General features: G+C 41.3%; 1 protein-coding gene across 1 annotated transcript in view; it reads right to left on the reverse strand.

Moving 5' to 3' along the window:
- Positions 1-18,830, reverse strand: part of LOC128693379 (uncharacterized) — an 82,114-nt gene that overhangs the window by 55,325 nt on the left and 7,959 nt on the right. The window contains exons 2-3 of the mRNA XM_070086870.1: positions 7,512-7,738; positions 400-645 (exon numbers count right to left, since the gene is read on the reverse strand). Of these exons, the coding sequence (XP_069942971.1) occupies positions 400-645; positions 7,512-7,738 (473 nt within the window). The remainder of the gene's footprint in view (positions 1-399; positions 646-7,511; positions 7,739-18,830) is intronic.

Genomic DNA, 18,830 nt, shown 5'->3' on the forward strand with positions numbered 1-18,830 from the left:
ATCCAGATGTACTCCTGTTACCCTTTTTGGGGCCTAGTTCCTAGGCTTTTTATGTGTCCAAATATTCTTACACTACCGTCCATAGGATGGATATATGGTGCACAATACACTAGTCACTTCGGTAGCAAAATATAACCCATGTCTAAATAAAAATCAGAATTTAGATGGTCAACTCAGAAAAATTAGATCGCAGATTTGGTTTCCGAAACTCTTCACAGAATTTGCCTATAATTGGAAAACTACCAGGATGAGTAAATTATTAAACTTAAAAGACCTACACATTGTTAATAAATGGAACTGGTAAAAATCTTATGTCGAAAATTTCAAGAGATGATAAAAACTATTAAATAGTAAAGGTATATTAAGACTCGTCATTCCTCTACGTTGTCTGTGCCTCACCTGATGTTCTCTAGTGTTGAGATCAAAGGCCACGAAAATAGTGGTGAAGTTCTGCCAATAGAGGCCGGTCCAGCGAGTGTTGTGCATGAAGAGCCTGGCTACCTCCAGCATGGCTGCCACTCCAGCACCATTAGTGAACATGGGATCGTCTATGCCATTCGTATCGTAGTCAGCACCGACCAGAAGCACCGCGCCCGGCTTGTTGCTGACGGCTTCTGCCACCCCGATGATGTTAACACCTTCAACCTGATCCAACACGCCATAATTGTTTAGTTAATTATTGTCTACCTGGGGTAAATCAGTAATGTAAAAGTCGTCTTTTTTACAGTTCATTCCTGAAATAACTGTAAATTGTAGAAAATTAAAAATGACGTAAAAAATTATTAAATTCTTCAATCCTACATTGATTCTAATCAAAACAACATCTAATTATACTATATATAATTATCTTTGACTCATTATATGTCATGGTGTTTATGAACAGGTAGCAGGTCTTGGAAGACTGCCATGCAGGTCTTGGAAGACTGCCATGCAGGTCTTGGAAGACTGCCATGCAGGTCTTGGAAGACTGCCATGCAGGTCTTGGAAGACTGCCATGCAGGTCTTGGAAGACTGCCATGCAGGTCTTGGAAGACTGCCATGCAGGTCTTGGAAGACTGCCATGCAGGTCTTGGAAGACTGCCATGCAGGTCTTGGAAGACTGCCATGCAGGTCTTGGAAGACTGCCACGCAGGTCTTGGAAGACTGCCATACAGGTCTTGGAAGACTGGCATGCAGGTCTTGGAAGACTGCCACGCAGGTCTTGGAAGACTGCCACGCAGGTCTTGGAAGACTGGCATGCAGGTCTTGGAAGACTGCCATGCAGGTCTTGGAAGACTGCCATGCAGGTCTTGGAAGACTGCCATGCAGGTCTTGGAAGACTGGCATGCAGGTCTTGGAAGACTGCCACGCAGGTCTTGGAAGACTGCCACGCAGGTCTTGGAAGACTGGCATGCAGGTCTTGGAAGACTGCCATGCAGGTCTTGGAAGACTGCCACGCAGGTCTTGGAAGACTGGCATGCAGGTCTTGGAAGACTGCCACGCAGGTCTTGGAAGACTGCCATGCAGGTCTTGGAAGACTGCAACGCAGGTCTTGGAAGACTGCCACTCAGGTCTTGGAAGACTGCCATGCAGGTCTTGGAAGACTGCCACGCAGGTCTTGGAAGACTGGCATGCAGGTCTTGGAAGACTGGCATGCAGGTCTTGGAAGACTGCCATGCAGGTCTTGGAAGACTGCCACGCAGGTCTTGGAAGACTGGCATGCAGGTCTTGGAAGACTGGACCGCAGGTCTTGGAAGACTGCCACGCAGGTCTTGGAAGACTGGCATGCAGGTCTTGGAAGACTGCCATGCAGGTCTTGGAAGACTGCCATGCAGGTCTTGGAAGACTGCCATGCAGGTCTTGGAAAACTGCCACGCAGGTCTTGGAACACTGCCACGCAGGTCTTGGAAGACTGCCATGCAGGTCTTGGAAGACTGCCACGCAGGTCTTGGAAGACTGGCATGCAGGTCTTGGAAGACTGGCATGCAGGTCTTGGAAGACTGCCATGCAGGTCTTGGAAGACTGCCATGCAGGTCTTGGAAGACTGGCATGCAGGTCTTGGAAGACTGCCATGCAGGTCTTGGAAGACTGGCATGCAGGTCTTGGAAGACTGCCATGCAGGTCTTGGAAGACTGCCACGCAGGTCTTGGAAGACTGCCATGCAGGTCTTGGAAGACTGCCATGCAGGTCTTGGAAGACTGCCATGCAGGTCTTGGAAGACTGCCATGCAGGTCTTGGAAGACTGCCATGCAGGTCTTGGAAGACTGCCATGCAGGTCTTGGAAGACTGCCATGCAGGTCTTGGAAGACTGCCATGCAGGTCTTGGAAGACTGCCATGCAGGTCTTGGAAGACTGCCATGCAGGTCTTGGAAGACTGCCATGCAGGTCTTGGAAGACTGCCATGCAGGTCTTGGAAGACTGCCATGCAGGTCTTGGAAGACTGCCATGCAGGTCTTGGAAGACTGCCATGCAGGTCTTGGAAGACTGCCATGCAGGTCTTGGAAGACTGCCATGCAGGTCTTGGAAGACTGCCATGCAGGTCTTGGAAGACTGCCATGCATGTCTTGGAAGACTGCCATGCAGGTCTTGGAAGACTGCCATGCAGGTCTTGGAAGACTGCCATGCAGGTCTTGGAAGACTGCCATGCAGGTCTTGGAAGACTGCCATGCAGGTCTTGGAAGACTGCCACGCAGGTCTTGGAAGACTGGCATGCAGGTCTTGGAAGACTGCCATGCAGGTCTTGGAAGACTGCCACGCAGGTCTTGGAAGACTGCCATGCAGGTCTTGGAAGACTGCCATGAAGGTCTTGGAAGACTGCCACGCAGGTCTTGGAAGGCTGCAATGCAGGTCTTTCAAGACTGCCACGCAGGTCTTGGAAGACTGCCATGCAGGTCTTAGAAGACTGCCACGCAGGTCTTGGAAGACTGCCATGCAGGTCTTGGAAGACTGCCATGCAGGTCTTGGAAGACTGCCATGCAGGTCTTGGAAGACTGCCACGCAGGTCTTGGAAGACTGCCATGCAGGTCTTGGAAGACTGCCACGCAGGTCTTGGAAGATTGCCATGCAGGTCTTGGAAGACTACTGTGCAGGTCTCGGAAGACTGCCGCGCAGGTCTTGGAAGACTGCCACGTAGATCTCGGAAGACTGCCACGAAGGTCTTGGAAGACTGCAGTGCAGATCTAGGAAGACTGCCACGCAGGACTTGGAAGACTGCAGTGCAGGTCTTGGAAGACTGCCACACAGGTCTTGGAAGACTGCAGTGCAGGTCTTGGAAGACTGCCACGCAGGTCTTGGAAGACTGCCACGCAGGTCTTGGAAGACTGCCATGCAGGTCTTAGAAGACTGCCACGCAGGTCTTGGAACACTACCACGCAGGTCTTGGAACACTGCCACGCAGGCCCTGGAACACTACCACGCAGGCCTTGGAACACTACCACGCAGGTCTTGGAACACAACCACGCAGGTCTTGGAACACAACCACGCAGGTCTTGGAACACAACCACGCAAGTCCTGGAACACTACCACGCAGGTCTTATAACACTACCACGCAGGTCTTGGAACACTACAACGCAGGTCTTGGAACACTGCCACGCAGGTCTTGGAACACTGCCACGCAGGTCTTGGAACACTACCACGCAGGTCTTGTAACACTACCACGCAGGTCTTGGAACACTACCACGCAGGTCTTGGAACACTACCACGCAGGTCTTTTAACACTACCACGCAGGTCTTGGAACACTACCACGCAGGTCTTGGAACACTACCACGCAGGTCTTGGAACACTACCACGCAGGTCTTGGAACACTACCACGCAGGTCTTGGAACACTGCCACGCAGTTCTTGGAACACAACCACGCAGGTCTTTTAACAGTACCACGCAGGTCTTGGAACAGTACCACGCAGGTCTTGGAACAGTACCACGCAGGTCTTGGAACACTACCACGCAGGTCTTGGAACACTATCACGCAGGTCTTGGAACACTGCCACGCAGATCTTGTAACACTACCACGCAGGTCTTGGAACACTACCACGCAGGTCTTGGAGCAGTACCACGCAGGTCTTGGAACAGTACCACGCAGGTCTTAGAACAGTACCACACAGGTCTTGGAACACTACTACGCAGGTCTTGGAGCACTACCACGCAGGTCTTGGAACAGTAACACGCAGGTCTTGGAACAGTACCACGCAGGTCTTGGAACAGTACCACGCAGGTCTTGGACCAGTACCACGCATGTCTTGGAACAGTACCACGCAGGTCTTGGAACAGTACTACGCAGGTCTTGGAACACTACCACGCAGATCTTGGAACAGTACCACGCAGGTCTTGGAACAGTACCACGCAGGTCTTGGAACAGTACCACGCAGGTCTTGGAACACTACCACGCAGTTCTTGGAACACCACCACGCAGGTCTTGGAACAGTACCACGCATTTCTTGGAACAGTACCACGCAGGTCTTGGAACAGTACCACGCAGGTCTTGGAACACTACCACGCAGGTCTTGGAACAGTACCACGCAGGTCTTGGAACAGTACCACGCAGGTCTTGGAACACTACCACGCAGGTCTTGGAACACTACCACGCAGGTCTTGGAACAATACCACGAAGGTCTTGGAACAATACCTCGCAGGTCTTTTAACACTTCCACGAAGGTCTTGGAGCACTACCACGCAGGTCTTTTAACACTACCACGCAGGTCTTGGAACACAACCACGCAGGTCTTTTAACAGTACCACGCAGGTCTTGGAACAGTACCACGCAGGTCTTGGAACAGTACCACGCAGGTCTTGGAACACTACCATGCAGGTCTTGGAACACTACCACGCAGGTCTTGGAACACTACCACGCAGGTCTTGGAACACTCCCACGCAGGTCTTGGAACACTACCACGCAGGTCTTGTAACACTACCACGCAGGTCTTGGAACACTATCACGCAGGTCTTGGAACACAACCACGCAGGTCTTGGAACAGTACCACGCAGGTCTTCGAACACTACCACGCAGGTCTTCGAACACTACCACGCATGTCTTGGAACACTACCACGCAGGTCTTTTAACACTACCATGCAGGTCTTGGAACACAACCACGCAGGTCTTTTAACACTACCACGCAGGTCTTGGAACACTACCACGCAGGTCTTGGAACACTACCACGCTGGTCTTTTAACACTACCACGTAGGTCTTGGAACACAACCACGCAGGTCTTTTAACACTACCACGCAGGTCTTGGAACACAACCACGCAGGTCTTTTAACACTACCAATCAGGTTTTGGAACACAACCACGCAGGTCTTTTAACACTACCACGCAGATCTTGGAACACAACCACGCAGGTCTTGGAACACAACCACGCAGGTCTTGGAACACTACCACGCAGGTCTTGGAACACTACCACGCAGGTCTTGGAACACAACCACGCTGGTCTTTTAATACTACCACGCAGGTCTTGGAACACAACCACGCAGGTCTTGGAACACAACCACGCAGGTCTTTTAACACTACCACACAGGTCTTGGAGCTCTACCACGCAGGTCTTGGAACACAACCACGCAGATCTTTTAACACTACCACGCAGGTCTTGGAACAGTACCACGCAGGTCTTGGAACACAACCACGCAGGTCTTTTAACACTACCACGCAGGTCTTGGAACAGTACCAAGCAGGTCTTGGAGCTCTACCACGCAGGTCTTGGAACACAACCACGCAAGCTAGTGTTTATGGTGATATATTTGGCTTTATGTATAATATTATATAGGTATCTACAAGATGAATTGGAATAAATCTAATCAATAATTATATGTAAACAAAGGTGGATGAGATGACTGTTGAATTATAGAAGTAATATGTGAGCGCTGTATCTAAATTAATATTTTAAAGTATGTATATACCATAAACTGGAAGAATATTCAGGGAAAGTTTGATATAAGTTTAATCCTTGAGAGATATTATTATGTAGATTTTCCAAAATATATTCTGACTAGTTTTGAATGGTGAGGAGGCACTAATGTTTATTTTTTTTTTTTTTTTGCAAATGAACAGCTTATGAAGTTATTTTTGTATTTGTGGGAATTTGAAATAGGAAATAATTTGTAAACAGAGAAGTGAGGATAGTGTGCATACCTGTCTTATATTTTGGTATTTTTCTGCTGCCCAGAGTAATCTTTACCAAAATTTCCTTTAGCTGGATATTTTGTTAACAATGCAGATCATTAAAATAATTAAAATATATATATATATATATATATATATATATATATATATATATATATATATATATATATATATATATATATATATATATATATATATATATATATATATATATATATATATATATATATGAAGGAAAATCCTTGAATGCAGAATGTGAGAAATCTCTACTTGTAAATATGAGATAGAGAAAAGCAATAATATGAACTTTGATGATTTACGAAGACTGTGGAAGTTGGTTGGATAGATGTAATTTGGTTTATTTTATCCTCTGAGATGACATAAAATACCGTCAACTTGGTAAGTGAGACACATGTGCAACAGTTGGGTATCTTTGTTGATGAGACTTTTCGCCTACACAGTAGGCTTTTTCAGTCAGATACAGAGGCAGCAGGTGTTGTAGTGAAATGAAGATGATGTAAACAGAAATAGCATTTGAGGGGGTTAGTCACTCAGCCTAGTGATGAGTTCAGTTCCATGGTCTGGAACGATGTATTGTTTCATGGTCTGGAACGATATATTGTTCCATGGTCTGGTACGATATATTGTTTCAAGGTCTGGAACGATATATTGTTCCATGGTCTGGTACGATATATTGTTTCAAGGTCTGGAACGATATATTGTTCCACGATCTGGAGCGATATATTGTTCCATGGTCTGGAACGATATATTGTTCCATGGTCTGGAACGATATATTGTTCCATGGCCTGGTACGATATATTGTTCCATGGTCTGGTACGATATATTGTTCCATGGCCTGGTACGATATATTGTTCCATGGTCTGGTACGATATATTGTTCCATGGTCTGGTACGATATATTGTTCCATGGTCTGAAACGATATATTATTTCATGGTTTGGAACGATATATTGTTCCATGGTCTGAAACGATATATTATTTCATGGTTTGGAACGATATATTGTTCCATGGAGCTGAACTCTTCTCCAGGCTGAGGGACAGACCACCTCAGATACTATTTCTGATTACTTCATCCTCATTATTACACCTGCTGCCTCTGTATTAGACTAAAGAAGCCTATTGTATAGGTACAACGCTTCAGCAGTAAAGATACCCAGCTGTTGTACAAGTGTCTTACTCACCCACATGTTATCTTTACCTGGTATCCTCTGGCTCTTAAAATCATGCTAACATACTGACTTTAACCTGTTTTATTTTCTATCACCTGGTGAAAGAGAAACAAGATATATCAGAAGAGACTGTCTGGTGAGCGAGAGACCTAACTCTAACAAGATCTTTCTTTTCAAACTTCATAATAGTTACACTCAGGTAACTACAGTTTATTAGGAATTAGTGAACTTACAGTTTCATATACGTTTTGTACACCAAGGGGATCGAGGGCGACTGTAGTGTTGAACTTGTGCTCAAAAACTTTGAGACCATAATTGATGAACCTTTCCTTAATGTAAGTCTGAGCGTTAAGTCTTCCATCGTTATGTTTCTCATTAGGGTACCTCTGTGTGCTGAGGTGCTCCAGGTGAGAGGCCAGGTCCACGTCCAAGTCCAGTGTGGCCTTCACTATGGTGGCACCTGCAGGAGGTAAGGTACTTGGGTGAAGGTTATTTTGTTTAGGTCTGGTAGGAAGTGTTAGGCTACTGTACTTACCATGAGAAAATTGCACCTGCACACATGTGATGTTAAATTATTTACTGGGTAGACTAGCCATGAGAAGGTCTCACTCACGTGACCTAAATCTTCACTGACACAGTCAGTGAAAGTCAGAGAGAGAGAGAGAGAGAGAGAGAGAGAGAGAGAGAGAGAGAGAGAGAGAGAGAGAGAGAGAGAGAGAGAGAGAGCGAGAGAGAGAGAGAGAGAGAGAGAGAGAGAGAGAGAGAGAGACTATTGTACCCACGAACAAGTGGCATTGATCAATAACAACACTGAACTAGCCAAGGAGTCGAACCCATGCTGCTTTGGCCCGCCTCATGGTGAGCGAAAGACACATGACGCTCTAGTCCACGGCACCACACAGTTCATAAGAATGACGCACCCAGTCAGGCTAGGTGTTGTACTCGTCATCCGAGAACATACGGTGGTGTGGACGCCTCTGAGCTAATTTCATTCTACTCCCTGTTTAGTGTACTAGTCAAACGAACAGTATTTTATATTATTGTAGCCACGAACGAGGGGGTACTGGATGGGAAATTTTTTTGAGATTTGCGACTGAAAAAATTAAGAAAATGATAGGTATATCATGAATGCATAAAACATACTCAGAAACTAGTCTATTTTATCATTTACTGCCATAAAATATACAAAAAGTCTATTATAAAAGATTAAAATTGAACATAACTTACTCACACAAACAATTACAGATCTTAAATGTTACATTTGCAGTCGAGAGAAATGTTAAGAAACCTGAAGATGCAATAATGTAATAACGATATTAATAATAATAATATAATTATTATAATAATTATAACTAAGCACTAAACCCACTAGGGCCAATAATATAATATAAGAATATAATAAATAATAATATTATGATATATTATAATAATGATAACAATAAAAATAACTGACTCACTTATCGTAATGACTCGCCCGTACCGTTGTTAATAATAATAATAATATAATGTATGATAATACTATTATATAATAATAATAATAATAATAATAATAATAATAATAATAATAATAATAATAATAATAATAATAATAATAATAACAACAATAATAATAATAATAATAATAATAATAATAATAATAACAATAATAATAATAATAATAATAACAACAATAATAATAATAATAATAATAATAATAATAATAATAATAATAATAATAATAATAATAACAACAACAATAATAATAATAATAATAATAATAATAATAATAATAATAATAATAATAATAACAACAACAATAATAATAATAATAATAATAATAATAATAATAATAATAATAATAATAATAACAATAATAATAATAATAATAATAATAATAATAATAATAATAATAATAATAATAATAATAATAACAACAATAATAATAATAATAATAATAATAATAATAATAATAATAATAATAATAATAATAACAACAACAATAATAATAATAATAATAATAATAATAATAATAATAATAATAATAATAATAATAATAATAACAACAACAACAATAATAATAATAATAATAATAATAATAATAATAATAATAATAATAATAACAACAACAATAATAATAATAATAATAATAATAATAATAATAATAATAATAATAATAATAATAACAACAATAATAATAATAATAATAATAATAATAATAATAATAATAATAATAATAATAATAATAATAATAATAATAACAACAACAATAATAATAATAATAATAATAATAATAATAATAATAATAATAACAACAACAATAATAATAATAATAATAATAATAATAATAATAATAATAATAATAATAATATATTATTATTATTATGATTATTATTATTATTATTATTATTATTATTATTATTATTATTATTATTATTATTATTATCAGGGATCGTACATATAATAAACTATATTTTATAAAGGGGTGGAAGGGTAAGCCAGTGGAAGGCCTCGGTCAAACAACCAAAAGCTCCAGTTTCGGGTCATCGTATGACCTTGCTCAGTGTGGTCATGTTTAGTGTGCTCTTTGTGGAACTGAACCAAGATGTCCTCAATTTAGCAACTCTATCAGCAGCTTAAGGAAGAGCTGAGGGTGGCTAGGCTTGAGATACAGCGATTGACTGTTGTGAATCGTCAAGTCAAAAGAGGAACATGGAATATCATGGAACGAAGCTAAGGATCAAGAGGACGGATGGAGAGGAAGAAACGACGAAGAACCAAGAGGCTGCTGTGGAAACTTGGAACCCATTCTCCGTGCTACCCGACGAATGTAAGTTGAATACTGGGAACGTCACGACGAAGAACAAGGAACGTGAGAACATTGTGCTTGTTGGGGACAGTCAGATTAGACACATGGATAGAGCCTTCTGCTTGAAGGACAGGAGTAGGAGACAGAGGGTTTGCTTTCCTGGGGCTGGGATGGAGGATATCGTTAGACGGCTTGACAACATCATGAACGGTAATGGGATCAATGCCTCAGTGCTGGAAGCAATAATGTAGGCAAGCATAAAAGTGAGGACTTGAAAGGTACAGGACAGCAATAGACATAATTAGGAAGAAGGGGGATGCACCATGTTATATGCGGCATTTTACCAAGAAGGGGAATTGGAAATGAATGACTGTCCAGAGCAATTGGTATTAATTGTTGGGATATCATTCACAGCTGACTGTAAGGATTATGCAGTACCTTTCATTGACAACTGGGACCATTTCTATGGTAGAAATGACATGTATGCCAGGGATGGGGTTCACTTATCCAGGGCAGGTGTGGGTTTTCTTGCTCACTCAGTTGAGGGGGTTGTTAGGACTTTAAACTAGGATTTGTTTGAGGTATGGGTCTAGGAATGGAAAATAATAAGTGTGGCAATACTGACTTAAGCTTTGATATTATAAATCTTAATAATAACAGTCATGGAGTAACGCTGGGTAATGATAATAACAAAAAGTGTGTAAAAACAAAGTTGAATAGGAAACAGGTGCAGAAGAATAAACATATTAATGTATTTAATGCTAATAGTAGAAGTGCCAGAAATAAAATTAATAAATTAGGTTTGGTAGCGTGTGCTGGGAACTTTGATGTCATTGCAATAACTGAAACATGGTGTAATTTAAAGAGTCGGGATATGATTGCTGTCAGATTCAAGGGTTTAAGTTGTTTCATGTGAATAGATATAATGGGAAGGAAGGAAGAGTTGCATTATATGTACGAGAAAATATAAATTGTTGAGTAAAAACAGGTATAAAAACAGATTGATTAGTAACAGAATCTGCTTGGGTTGAGTTTGTTGAAGGTCAAGAAAAACTAATTCTAGGTGTAATATACCGACCTTCAGGCTTGGATCACGATAGAGGGAGACTTCTTTGGGACGAAATTGTTAGGGCTTCTAGACACAATATCGTAGTGATAGTAAGGGATTTTAACTTTAGTCAAATTGACTGAACTCTTTTGACTGGTAATCTGGAGTCCAGTGACTTTATGGAAATAGTTCAGGATTGTTTTTTTGAAGCAATTTGTAACAGAGCCTACCAGGGGTAATAATTTTCTCGACCTAGTCTTGTCAAATAAAGAAGCACTTGTAAATAATCTGGAGATCACTGAAGAGCTTGGCGCAAGTGATCACAAATCCATTACTTTTAATATTACCTGGGAGTACCAGAATAATGACAATACGGTAAAAGTCCCTGATTTTTACTCTACCGATTATAATGGACTTATGGAACACCTGTCTAATCTCGATAGGAGAAATCTAGCTTATGATTTTATTGACGATGATCATACTTACGATTACGAAGGGATCTGCATTTATGAATTTTTTCTTAATAATGTACAACGTCCTCAGAGTAAATATATTCTCCAGAGAGAAATTAGGCCAAATAAGAATGACCCTAGATGGATTAATTATAGAATAAAACACCTATTGGGAGAGAAAACTAAGAATTTATAGGGTCCTCAAAAGAGGCGAGCTTAACCTCACTGACCAATATGCTCATTTTAAGAGAGAAGTAAAAAAGGGGATTAGAAAGGCTAAACGCGACTATGAAATTAGAGTTGTTAATGAATAAAAAACTAATCCAAAAGGATTCTTTCAAGTGGGTAGGACAAAAGTCAGGGAAAAAAGTGATGGACAGCTGACTGAAAGTGAACAGGAAATGTGTTCTCTATTTAATGGTTATTTCCTGTCAGTCTTTACACAGGAAGACATAAATGATAACCCAGAAACTGAAAAATTTTCATTTCCTGAAGAAAACAAGTAATATTACTGCCACGAGGGAAATGGATATCAAACAGGAAGATAAACTGAAGCAAAATCAGTCCCCAGGACCCGATGAATTGTTTTCCAAGGTACTTAAAGAATGTATAATGGAACTTAGTCAGCCATTAACGGGTATGTTTAATGCGTCCATCTTAACTGGTGTGCCAGAGATGTGGAAGATAGCTAATGTAGTTCCTATATTTAAATCAGGGGATAAGTCCATTCCATCACATTACCGTCCAATAAGCCTGACATCTATAGTAGGCAAATTATTAGAATCAATTACAGCTGATATTATTAGAAGTCACCTTGAAGAGCATAATTTGATTAATGAATCTCAGCATGGTTTCACGAGAGGTCGTTCCTGCCTGACAAATTTACTGACGTTCTTCAATAGAGCATTTGAGGCAGTTGACAGTGATAAAGAATATGATATTGTAATAAAGTTGGTAGAATTACCGATAGACAGAGTACCTCACATGAGACTCTTAAGAAAAGTGGCAGCTCATGGTATAGGAGGTAAAGTTCTAGCATGGATAGAGGCATGGCTTACCAATAGAAAAGTTTCCATTAATGGGGTCAAATCTGAATGGGGATTAGTCACTAGTGGCGTTCCACAAGGAACAGTTTTAGACCCATTGTTGTTCATAATTTACATTAATTACCTTGATGAAGGAATTACAAGTGACATGAGCAAATTTGTTGATGATACAAAAATAGGCCGAATGATTGATTCTGAGGAGGATACTAATAAACTCCAGGAGGATTTTGAGAAATTAATGTCTTGGTCTGAAAAATGGCAGATGAAGTTCAACGTGGACAAGTGGAACGTCCTTGACCTTGGTAATGAAAATAACTCTAGAAGTTATAAAGTAGGTGAAGAAGAGCTTGATCACACATGAGTGAAAAAGACTTGGGAGTCATGGTAAGCAGAAACCTTAAACTAAGACAACAGTGCCTAAGTGTGCACGATAAGGCTAACATATTACTAGGATTTATTTCAAGAAGTATAAGTACCAGGAGTCTAAAAGTTATTTTACAGCTCTGTACATCACTAGTGAGGACTTACTTGGATTATGCTACTCAGTTTTGGTCTCCTTACTACAGAATGGATATAAATTCATTGGAGAACATACAGAGAAGGGCGACTAAAATGGTTCACTGTTTAAGGAATCTCTCGTATGAAGATAGATTTAGATCCTTGAATCTTCACTCTCTTGAGAGATGTAGAATGAGGGGAGATATCACCGAAGTGTAAAAGTGGATGATGTGCATATAAAAAGCGATAATAATAAAATACTGAGGATATCGACTCAGGTAAGAACCAGGAATAATGGATTTAAGTTGGATAAATTTAGCTTTAGAAAGGACATAGATAAGTACAGGTTTTCAGACAGAGTTGTGGATGCGTGGAACAATTATCCGAGTAGGGTAGTCGAGGTTAGGATCCTGGGTAGCTTTAAGAAGAGATTGGACAAATTTATGAGTGGGAGGGGCTGGGTTTGATTAGTGTCATGGGTAAGAGAGTAAATTTTTGGGTAGCTTTGGGTAGTGGTGGTTTTGATAAGGACCTGCCTTGTATGGACCAGTAGGTCTTTTGAAGTGTTCTTCCATTCTTATGTTTCCTGATAAACCTGACCTAACCTAACCTCACCTAACCTCACCTAAACTTTCTTTTTCACATTGATTTTCTTATTAATAGATTCTTACCTGTAGTCTATTTTATTGTTAGAATACAGTATATAATACATATAACACAAAATATGTCTTCATCGACCGTCTATGTTATCGGTGAGACTTCCTGTCAACAGTAGGCCATTAATAGTTAAATTTTTGAGGAGTTGAAAGCTTCATATATATATATACATATATATATATATATATATATATATATATATATATATATATATATATATATATATATATATATATATATATATATATATATATATATATATATATGGAGGTACCACCTCTAGAACTTTACTGGGGACCCTCATGCTCAGAGAAGACAATAAACGTACCTCAGGGAAAACTCAAGGTTCTCCCCGGAGCTGTTTGAATATTTTCATCTACCACCCCCTATAATTTATGTTACATAAGTACTTTATTAAGAGACAGAATATATTGATATAAAACACAAACATACATTGGTACAATATATCAAAGGTTATGAATCTTCTGCAGCTCCTCCGAAGCCAGACGCAAGCCCAGTATGCATCATGCATTACCCCTCTGGATGGCCATGTTGAGGTCCTGGAACATGAAAGTGACTGCTCTTGGGTCCCTGGTGGTGTCGATGAGTCTGGAACCCAATTCTTTAAGGAAACGTGTGACAAGTTTTCCCCATGATCTCAAGGTCTTTGATCCCACTGGGACAAATTAATGTTGTTGGCTTATGTCCCTGTACTTGCTGATCTTTTACTCCTCCCTGTGGTCAGCAGCTCCTCCCTGTTGCCCAACACTGTGATGGATATAGGTGTCAGCCAGTGTGGACACACAGGTATAGTCCCATGCTAAGAGCTTGCCATTCTTCCAAGGGTAGATGGTGATCCCGTCGGGGCGGTTTGCTGGGTTGTGGGTATTGTTTGCTGCTAGCGATCGGGGCTCCTCCTCGGCTGGGCATCCAGTTAAGACCATGTAGACCGTATTGATCGGCTTGCGCTTCACCTCAAATACATGTATATTCTGTGTGAATTGGGGCAGCAAGGCGCAGAGCCACTGCAGTATGAAGGGTTTTAGGGTCGAGGTGCGTTCCCATTGCCGATATGGGAACTGTTTGGAGGAAGTCCCCGGAGTGATTTGTGCTCACAGCCTGGAGACGGGCAGTCTCCCTGTCTGATGTTATAGCCCTGAGCATGTTGGCAAGTACTATTTCAGCGATCGGGCTATCCCAGCTTGACCGTTTGTGAGCCAGTGCTGCACTAGGGTTTGGTGCTGAAGCAGCAAGAGTCTCCCATTCAGTGATGGCACTGGCATAGCTAGGGTCCTGTATTCCTGCTGAGTCACTGAGGTTGTTAGGAAGAATTTGTCTTATTAACTCGTTTGATGCTAAGGAAGAGGATAGGAAAGCTGGAAGAGCAATCTGGGAGGATCTGCCTACTCCCAGCCCCCCAAGCCTGACCGGAAGTGAGACTTGCAACCATTGTCCGTCTTGAAGGGAAAGATTCAATACACTCTCTAGCATGGTCTTAAAGAGTCATATTTCTTGAGTTTCGGACTGCTGAAGGCTGGGGAGCATCTCAGAAAGTAGGTAAGTTTTGGGATTTACATGCACCTGGTGAGTAGGTAGAAGACATCATGTGTATCAATGTCTTTCATCCTGTCTTCAATCGTCCGGAGGTCTGAGACTTTTTTTCTTAGGATCAGATCGATGGCACTGGACCCAAGCGGAGCGCCAAGGAGAGTGCTATTGGCTGGATCCATAGCTCGAGCTCCTGGTAAAAAAGCACTAATATTTTGGATCATCTGTCGATTTGTAGAAACCATTTCACATTTGGTGGGGTTTAAAGATAGGCCCAGGCTCTCTCCCATGTCTTTAATTTTTCTTATGTCCTCTAGGAGAGATTCTGTAGTGCCAGCTACGGTACCATCATCGAAGAATCAGATACTGAGCTCACTGGAGAGTGCTTCTGTGACTTCCTTGATGACCAAACAGGGGGCCAGAGGGGATCCCTGTTGCACACACTCACACAAGTCAATTTCATGGTCCCCAAACAATAGTTTGGAAGTCACACTTTAACACGATTCTATGAAGGGATAGAGGTAACAAAAGTTTTTATAAACTGTTTCGAGAGTAGCATCCCTTCTGAGTTAAAAGCGTTGTCAAAGTCCAATTTGATCAAGGCTTTTCCATCGGACATGTTGTTGATATATACTCGTGCTGCTGGGAAGCTGCTTCACAGCATTGTTGAACACCAAAACCGAGGTGAGTTGGTTTCAGCACTGCAGCAGCCTCTTGACTCACCATTCTTACTCCAGCCTTGGCGACTAGGCGCCGAAGGGTGTTGTTATTGATCAATACCACTTGTTTGTGGGTACAATAATATATATACATACATATATATATATATATATATATATATATATATATATATATATATATATATATATATATATATATATATATATATATATTATATATATATATATATATATATATATATATATATATATATATATATATATATATATATATATATATATATATATATATATATATATATATATATATATGCATATATATATATATATGCATTTATATTTATAATTGTATACATTTCTATTGGCAATGAAACTAAATTAAACACGACGTAAATTTATTTTATCCTTATTCCACAAAACTTACGTTATGTCAGGTATTACACCAGTGGTGGTTGAATGTTTGGATCCTTCACCAGTGGTGGTTGAATGTTTGGATCCTTCACCAGTGGTGGTTGAATGTTTGGATCCTTCACCAGTGGTGGTTGAATGTTTGGATCCTTCACCAATGGTGGTTGAATGTTTGGATCCTTCACCAGTGGTGGTTGAATGTTTGGATCCTTCACCAGTGGTGGTTGAATGTTTGGATCCTTCACCAGTGGTGGTTGAATGTTTGGATCCTTCACCAGTGGTGGTTGAATGTTTGGATCCTTCACCAGTGGTGGTTGAATGTTTGGATACTTCACCAGTGGTGGTTGAATGTTTGGATCCTTCACCAGTGGTGGTTGAATGTTTGGATCCTTCACCAGTGGTGGTTGAATGTTTGGATCCTTCACCAGTGGTGGTTGAATGTTTGGATCCTTCACCAGTGGTGGTTGAATGTTTGGTTCCTTCACCAGTGGTGGTTGAATGTTTGGATCCTTCACCAGTGGTGATTGAATGTTTGGATCCTTCACCAGTGGTGGTTGAATGTTTGGATCCTTCACCAGTGGTGGTTGAATGTTTGGTTCCTTCACCATTGGTGGTTGAATGTTTGGATCCTTCATCAGTGGTGGTTGAATGTTTGGATCCTTCACCAGTGGTGGTTGAATGTTTGGTTCCTTCACCAGTGGTGGTTGAATGTTTGGATCCTTCACCAGTGGTGGTTGAATGTTTGGATCCTTCACCAGTGGTGGTTGAATGTTTGGTTCCTTCACCAGTGGTGGTTGAATGTTTGGATCCTTCACCAGTGGTGGTTGAATGTTTGGATCCTTCACCAGTGGTGGTTGAATGTTTGGTTCCTTCACAAGTGGTGGTTGAATGTTTGGTTCCTTCACCAGTGGTGGTTGAATGTTTGGATCCTTCACCAGTGGTGGTTGAATGTTTGGATCCTTCACCAGTGGTGGTTGAATGTTTGGTTCCTTCACCAGTGGTGGTTGAATGTTTGGATCCTTCACCAGTGGTGGTTGAATGTTTGGATCCTTCACCAGTGGTGGTTGAATGTTTGGTTCCTTCACCAGTGGTGGTTGAATGTTTGGTTCCTTCACCAGTGGTGGTTGAATGTTTGGATCCTTCACCAGTGGTGGTTGAATGTTTGGATCCTTCACCAGTGGTTGTTGAATGTTTGGTTCCTTCACCAGTGGTGGTTGAATGTTTGGATCCTTCACCAGTGGTGGTTGAATGTTTGGATCCTTCACCAGTGGTGGTTGAATGTTTGGTTCCTTCACCAGTGGTGGTTGAATGTTTGGATCCTTCACCAGTGGTGGTTGAATGTTTGGATCCTTCACCAGTGGTGGTTGAATGTTTGGTTCCTTCACCAGTGGTGGTTGAATGTTTGGATCCTTCACCAGTGGTGGTTGAATGTTCGGTTCCTTCACCAGTGGTGGTTGAATGTTTGGTTCCTTCAGCAGTGGTGGTTGAATGTTTGGATCCTTCACCAGTGGTGGTTGAATGTTTGGTTCCTTCACCAGTGGTGGTTGAATGTTTGGATCCTTCACCAGTGGTGGTTGAATGTTTGGTTCCTTCACCAGTGGTGGTTGAATGTTTGGTTCCTTCACCAGTGGTAGTTGAATGTTTGGATCCTTCACCAGTGGTGGTTGAATGTTTTGTTCCTTCACTAGTGGTGGTTGAATGTTTGGTTCCTTCACCAGTGGTGGTTGAATGTTTGGATCCTTCACCAGTGGTGGTTGAATGTTTGGATCCTTCACCAGTGGTGGTTGAATGTTTGGTTCCTTCACTAGTGGTGGTTGAATGTTTGGATCCTTCACCAGTGGTGGTTGAATGTTTGGATCCTTCACCAGTGGTGGTTGAATGTTTGGATCCTTCACCAGTGGTGGTTGAATGTTTGGTTCCTTCACCAGTGGTGGTTGAATGTTTGGATCCTTCACCAGTGGTGGTTGAATGTTTGGATCCTTCACCAGTGGTGGTTGAATGTTTGGATCGTTCACCAGTGGTGGTTGAATGTTTGGATCCTTCACCAGTGGTGGTTGAATGTTTGGATCGTTCACCAGTGGTGGTTGAATGTTTGGTTCCTTCATCAGTGGTGGTTGAATGTTTGGATCCTTCAGCAGTGGTGGTTGAATGTTTGGATGCTTCACCAGTGGGGGTTGAATGTTTGGATCCTTCACAAGTGGTGGTTGAATGTTTGGATCCTTCACCAGAGGTGGTTGAATGTTTGGTTCCTTCACCAGTGGTGGTTGAATGTTTGGTTCCTTCACCAGTGGTGGTTGAATGTTTGGATCCTTCACCAGTGGTGGTTGAATGCTTGGATCCTTCACCAGTGGTGGTTGAATGTTTGGTTCCTTCACCAGTGGTGGTTGAATGTTTGGTTCCTTCACCAGTGGTGGTTGAATGTTTGGATCC

This window comes from Cherax quadricarinatus, chromosome 20, assembly GCF_038502225.1.
Source record: "Cherax quadricarinatus isolate ZL_2023a chromosome 20, ASM3850222v1, whole genome shotgun sequence".
Lineage (NCBI taxonomy): Eukaryota > Metazoa > Arthropoda > Malacostraca > Decapoda > Parastacidae > Cherax > Cherax quadricarinatus.